General features: G+C 58.8%; 1 protein-coding gene across 1 annotated transcript; it reads right to left on the bottom strand.

Moving 5' to 3' along the window:
* Positions 1–113: 113 nt before the first annotated feature.
* On the bottom strand, positions 114–4,289 carry RLBP1 (retinaldehyde binding protein 1). The gene is made up of 7 exons (XM_072870249.1): positions 4,278–4,289; positions 3,862–3,990; positions 3,374–3,575; positions 2,072–2,250; positions 1,218–1,376; positions 452–562; positions 114–341 (listed from the first exon to the last, which is right to left on the bottom strand). The coding sequence occupies exons 1-7, from the start codon at positions 4,287–4,289 to the stop codon at positions 183–185; spliced, it is 951 nt and encodes a 316-aa protein (XP_072726350.1). The 3' UTR covers positions 114–182.
* Between the last annotated feature and the right edge of the window lie 2,156 nt (positions 4,290–6,445).

Raw genomic sequence — 6,445 nt, forward strand, 5'->3', positions numbered from 1 at the left:
AGGGACGGAGCTGCTGGGCAGCCCGCTGCCACGTTTGGGGAGGGGAGGGACAGGCACGGAGCAACACACCCGGAGCGCCTCATCACGAGCAGTCATTCAACCAAAGCTACGGTAAGGAGGTGGTTGGGGTTAGAGGGCCACCTCTGATCCTACTGTACAGGGGAGGAGGAGTGGACCCCCGTTTAGAGAGCTGTGTCTTCAGCCTCAATGCGGGGCCCAAAGAGCTTCTCTGCAGTTGCTTTGCCGTCGTACTTGGGCAGGTTGCCACCAAAGTCTGCTGGCAAGATGTCAGCATCGATCTCCTGGTAGAAGGGCTCCAGCTCCTCCCCATGCACAAAGACCTGGAGGGAGATGGGAGCAACCCTCAGCAGAGGACCAGGGCGACTCTTCCCAGCTGCTCTGTTTCACCCAGGGACATGCCTCTGCCTCCAGGTCCCTTTCCCACACTCACCCTCTCCAGCAGTTTGCTCTTCAGGAATGGTTTGACCACATTGTAGGTGGTGGTGAAGTACCAAGGCTGGTGGATGAAGTGGACGGCCTTGAACCGCGCTGGGAAGGAGTCCTAGGATCCCAAACCCAGACACGGACGGTTACAGAGGGTGCTGGCCACAGGGAGCCAGGCAGGCAGCAATGGACACCCCGGCACTGCCGTGGCTCCCCTCGCCCAATCTCCCCTTCTCTCTTTGATGGCCCCTTTTCTGTTCTGACCCAGAGGATCAGCCGTCCCAGCCCCGGGAGTAGTACCAGGGAAGCCGAAGAGCCTCCCACATGGTTCATTGTACCCACTCCACAAGAAGGACTGTATCTCCTCTGTCCTCCTTCCCTGGAGAGAGCCAAGTGTCTTTGGCCTCTGGTCCAAGGGCAGAAATCCTGGAGTGCCTGTGAGTTTCCCTCCAGCCTATACTGGGCTGGGCTGAGGAAAGGCCTCCAGGCCATGCTATAGGATGCTGCAAGGAACGGTGGTACTGCTTCTGGTTGGGCTTTTGAGAGGACAGGGACCTGAGGCCAGAAAAACAGGATCCCTCTTGCAGGATTAAGCCAATTAGCTGGCAAGGGAAGGATCATGTGATGGGGAACAGCCTCTCCATGATGCTTTCTTCTGGTGTCACTGTAGTGGAAATCGCAAACCCTGCTAGCCCTGCCTGCTCCTTTCCCTGAGCTCTCTGCTCCCCCAGGACCTGCTCTGCCACTGCTGGGCACAGACTTTGCCACCTCACCTGCAGCATGTCCACCATCTTCTTGAGCTCGGAGGGTTTGATCCCCGATGCCTGCTGCATGGTGAAGCCCTTGAAGTTCTCAATGATGCAGAACCCATTGATCTGGGTCTCTTCATTTTCCAGCAGCTTCTCCAAGATAACACAATAGGCCCGAAGGATCTGTTGGAGAGGAGAGACAGCAGGTCTGGCAATAGGTCTCACCTCCCATAGACCCCAGGAGGTTCCCAGGAAGAGTCCCATGGAGCTTTAGCCAGGGTCTGCTTGACTCCAGCCTGCTTGTTGCAGCCAGCCCCAGGACTTGAGAGCAGGGAGGGCATGGTGGGGGATGCTCAACCACCATCACATTCCTCTTTCAAGTCGGGTGTGTTTCAGATCTAGGTCAATGATATGTTGCAACCAAATTCCGAGCTGAGCAGAAAATGGAGCTGGGGGAAGTTGTGAGTTACATGCCTGGAGACCTCTTTGCGAAGAAGCCCTTTCCATGCCCCGTGCCTCAGTCTCCTCCTCTGCCCTGTGGGTCCCTCCTTTCTAAAGCACCTTGATTTAATGGCGTGGTGCCTTTCTTCACCGCGTGCTACCTGGGCCTGGGGGATGCACACCCCAAATTTGCCTGGCACTTTGCACCGTATCAGGGGGAAGGAAGGGGAACCCTTTGGGATGGACCATGCTCTGCCATGCTCCCTGGAAGGATAAATTCAAAGGGCTACAGGTTTGCTTCAACCTGGATGGCTGGAGGCTGTGCGTGGACATACGTATATGCGTGTGTAAGGGATGCTGCGCTCAGACGTGCCGAGCGGGACAAGCCTGGGAGCGGGACCGCTCTGCTCCAGGAGCGATGGCTGGGCTGGACTGACCTCATCAAAGGTGATCTCCTCATAATCCCAGTTCTCAATGTTGAAGAGCATCACCACCCGGCCATACTTGTCTCTGCTGGCCAGGATGCCAGGGTAGCCGGCTTCGATGGTGCTGCGCACGGCCTCGGGGGTCAGGTTGTCGAAGAGCTCTGGGTACTGCTGGCGGAAGTTCACATAGCCTGGAGAGAGGCAGAAATCAGGGAGGACAATGGCTACTTGCCCAGCCTCGGGTAGCCAGGGCAGCGCTGGGGAAGCTGCCAGAGACAGGGCAGGCTGGTGACGGTAGGATGCCGGTCCTGAGCCCAAGAACTGCAGATGGGCTGTGCCTGAGGTCCACGTGGGTCAGGTTTTCTCCAGCAAAGGGGGTGAGAGGAGCTCAGCCCCATCTCCAGCGCACTCAGCATTATTCTCTCCATGCCGGCGGCTTCCCATGCCTGCCTTCTCTCCAGCTCTTCAACGAGCAGATAAAGTCATTTTTCCCCTCATTTCCCTTCTCCCCTTCCTGCCTGTTTGGGTGACATCCCCCACATCCTCTCCCTTGGCACCCTGCAGGCACAAAATAAGGAATCTTGTCCTGGGAAAATGTGGGCAAACAAAATAGCTCATCTGGGAGCCAGCACTGATAATTACAACTCATTATCCCCCAGGCTGACACAAAGAAGAGTGGAGCCAGAGCCAGGCAGATCCCAGCCAGTGGCCACCCCCCCAGGCTGCTCTTCCTCTTCCCCTCCATCCCTACAGGTCACCCCTGATGTGGGGAGGGGGTGCCACAAGCCACCCAACCTGCCCCCAGCCCTCGAGGGGTCCCAGGGGTGCTGAGCCCACCAGGCACCATGCACAAAAGCACTGTGCACAGGGTGGGTGCTCCTTACACACGTAGGTAGGGGTAGGTATAGGGCGTATATATGTCATGTATAGGGCGTGGGGGTCTTGAGAGGATGTAGCCCAAACCAGCTGGATTTGCTGCACAAATGAAACAGCCTGCCACCGCCAAACGCATGGGTTTTTTCCATTTTGTCTGGTAAATTAGCAAGGAATGGGACTGTTCTGTCATTGCAGGATGCCTGGCACCACCCTCATTTATTTCCTTCCCCATCCCAACTCTTTCTCCTGCATCTCGAGACCCCCAGCCCTGCCTTTTTCTATTTATCCTCTCTCCTCATCCCCTTCCCATGCCAGGGTCCTGCTCTGTCAGCACAGCCCAGACCGGGGGGCTGGGAGGAACCAGCACAGGACTGGGAGCTCCCGATGGATGTGCATCCCTGTCCTCACCCAGCACCACAGCCCAGGACCCCTACCCACCTTTCAGCAGGTCGTAGGCCCTGTGCACGTCAAACTTGCGGGCGCGGATGAAGCGGAGGAAGAAGGAGTCATCCTTCCCCTGCACCTTCTCGGCCACCGCCTTGCACACCTCCTCGCCGCCCGCCCGCTCCTGCACCAGCTCCCGCAATGCCTTCACCGCCGCTTCCCTCTGCTCCTCTGTCTCATTCAGCTCATCCTTTGCCTGGGGGGGAGCAGGGAGGGGCCCCGGCTCAGCAATGCCCCCCATGCACCCCAAAACAGGCTGGGGGTCATTTAGGCACCCAAAAGCTGGAAGGATGCAGTGATGGTCCTTGCAGCATCCCGGCATGGGGAGAGCAAGGTCACCCAGGTCCCCCCCTCTGAGACCCTTTGGTGTAAGCACATCCCACCCCCCAAGGCGAGAGCCCGTTGAGGGTCTCCTCTGGCCCCCAAGAAGGAGTGGGTGCCCCAGGCTGTGCCTGCCCCCCGCTCCTCACGGCCACCCTCACCTTCTGCAGGGTGTGCGGGGGGATCTTCTCGCACCTCCCGAAGACGGGGCCATGGTCCTTGGTGGTGAGGCGCTCCAGCTTGGTGCGCAGGGCCTGCTCCTCCTCCGAGACGATGCGGAAAGTGCCCGTCTGGGGACGAGGAGAGGATATGGGGTTTCCCCAGCCAGCCCCCCCAACTCCCTGCCCCACTGTGGGTCTCCTGGGATGGGGGGCTATGGGGAAGGGCAGAGCCTCCATGCCTGCACCCGAGGGGGTACAATGGGATGGGGGTGGGCTGTGTGCCACCCAGGCTCCCTGCCGTGGGCTGAGAGCAGACGGGGGGGGGTGTGGGGTCCGTGGGGTTTGCCCCATCCCGGCACTGCAGGGAGGGGATGCTCAGAGCCCAGGGGATGGGGCAGCACACGGGCAGTACTCACAACCGCAGACATGTCGTCCTCTGTCCTCCGTTGGCTGCAGGACACTGGGAGAGGGAAGGAGGAATCAGCAGCAGTGGGGATCCCGATGGCCTCTGCAGCCCCCCAGTGCCCCATCCCCTGCCCCTCTTGCTCAGGCAGGGGCACCCCAACCCTCCTTGGCTTCAGCACATAATGCCTGCATCTCTGCCTGCCTGACAGAGGCTGAGCAGCTTTGAAAAACACTGGGGATGTTTGCAAAAGCAGCTTAAAAATGTGGGTATTGATCGTCTGACACCTTCATCTTTTTTTTCCAGGTCTGCCTTTCCACTAGAGGTCGGGGCATCTCATGGGGATCCCCAACCTCATGAGCTCACCCAGTGTCATTTCATCTCAGACCATCCTCATACAGGCAGAGGCGAGCGCCCAGCTTTGGCCGGATGGGCAGCCGGCTCATGCTTTTACTGCCTTTTATTTCTACTGCCCCATTATCCACAAGGTGTTTCCCAAACCCCCAAGCCCCTACTGCTCCAGCCCAGAGTCCATCATCAGCTGCAAGGCTGGACCACGAGCCTTTTGGCATGTTTCCGATGCCCTCTGGGTGAAAAGCCTTGTTCCCATGCATGAGGAGGACGAAGCCTGGCTTCATCCTCCCTCCAGCACCCAACCCTACCCCTGCCGGGCCATAGCACCGGCTCCAAGCCCAGGCTGTGTGAGGGATGCTTGGCTCCAGTTCAACCACTTCCCAGGGGCATCCTCTTCCCCACCAGCTCCCAGGGAAGGGATGGGCATCCCCTTTTTCCAGGCACTAAAAGCAATCCCAGCCTTGGAGGTGCCAGGTTAAGGGAGGGCAGGATTACGGTCTCTGATGCAAAGTTATTTTGGGTGGAAAAAGTCCCGGGTACTCACCAGGGAAAGGAAAAGCTGAACAGTCCGCAGAGAGTCAGTGCACAGGGCAGAGACAGATGCACAGTCGGTGAGGCCGGAGTGAAGCAGGAAGAAAGCCGGGCGAAAGCTTTGTAGAGTCACCGGGTTGGGATTAGACCGTCACAAGGCATCAACTCACTGCAGCTTTGTAATTAAATCAGCACAACACAGGCAAGAAACCCCATTAAAACATTACAAAAGGCAGCTGAGGAGAGGGAAGGAGGGAGCCGGGGCTCCGCCGGCCGGCCGGAGAGTGCGTGGAGGGGCGGGCTGGGATGCCGGACCCGATTAACAAAGTATAAAAGCTTCTCGTTGTGTAACTCGCTCATTAGCGCAGGGCAGGGGCAGAGGAGGCGATGGGCAGCCTGCCACCCCGGCCCAATCCCCCGGGGTGAGCGGGCCAGGTCTCTTCCCCAGCTTCTGCCCCAAAAAGCCTGGCAAGGTCCCGCTGTGAATTTGGCCGTGTGGGCAGGGTCCAGCAGTGGGCACGGGTCCATAGCAGAGGATGGTCCCAGGGCTGGTCCCTCCTGGGGCTCTCCAACTCCTCCCCAACATGGCCACCCAAACCAGCATCCATATGGGGCCACTTTCAGCTTTTAAAATAAAGAACCATGGGCAAATATTTTTTTTACAATGCCCCCAAGTGATGGTTGCCTGCTTGGAGCTTTGGGAACTGGAACCCAGTCTACCCCCGGGGTGATGCTGCAGACCTGTGAGGGAGGGGAGCCCTGGGATGCAGCAGGGACCGCGCTGAGCCCATGCGTGGGTGCAGCTGGATGGCAAAACAAGGTTTTTTGGGACATCCCAGCATGCTGAAGCTGCATGGGGCAGGGGAGCCCTTGCAGCCTTAACTCTTTTTGGGCCCAGGGTTGCGGGAGCTGGGTGAGGACATGGTAAGGATGGGGCTGCGCATGGCTCTTTCCTCAAACCCAGGAGAGGCTCTTACTGCGATGGGGATTTTGGGGAGGTGGCAGGGCCAGGCTAAGCACCAGAGCAGGACTGAAAGGGCTTACACAAGGCATGTTTTGTAATGCCACCAGGATTTATGGATTTGGTTTCCACGGGGCTGCCCTGCAAACGGAGCCGAGACCCCGCTGCGAGGGAGGGAGGAGGAGGAAGGCATGAGACTCCAGATGAAGGGCAGGGGGGAGCAGGGAGGGAAAACCCAGACCTGTGCCAAGACCCTGAGCAATGCCGCCGTGGCCAGGGGCACTGCATGCTGCTCTCCACTGGAGACCTCCCGACCTCCCCGTCCCCTTCCCACG

This window comes from Ciconia boyciana, chromosome 8 (assembly GCF_034638445.1).
Source record: "Ciconia boyciana chromosome 8, ASM3463844v1, whole genome shotgun sequence".
In the NCBI taxonomy this organism is placed as follows: domain Eukaryota; kingdom Metazoa; phylum Chordata; class Aves; order Ciconiiformes; family Ciconiidae; genus Ciconia; species Ciconia boyciana.

Coding starts and splice junctions, on each gene's coding strand:
- RLBP1 (XM_072870249.1), bottom strand. Junction 1,377..2,071: donor AGGAGATCACCTTTGATGAG/GTCAGTCCAGCC, acceptor CCTCTCCAACAG/ATCCTTCGGGCCTATTGTGT. Junction 563..1,217: donor AGATGGTGGACATGCTGCAG/GTGAGGTGGCAA, acceptor TTGGGATCCTAG/GACTCCTTCCCAGCGCGGTT.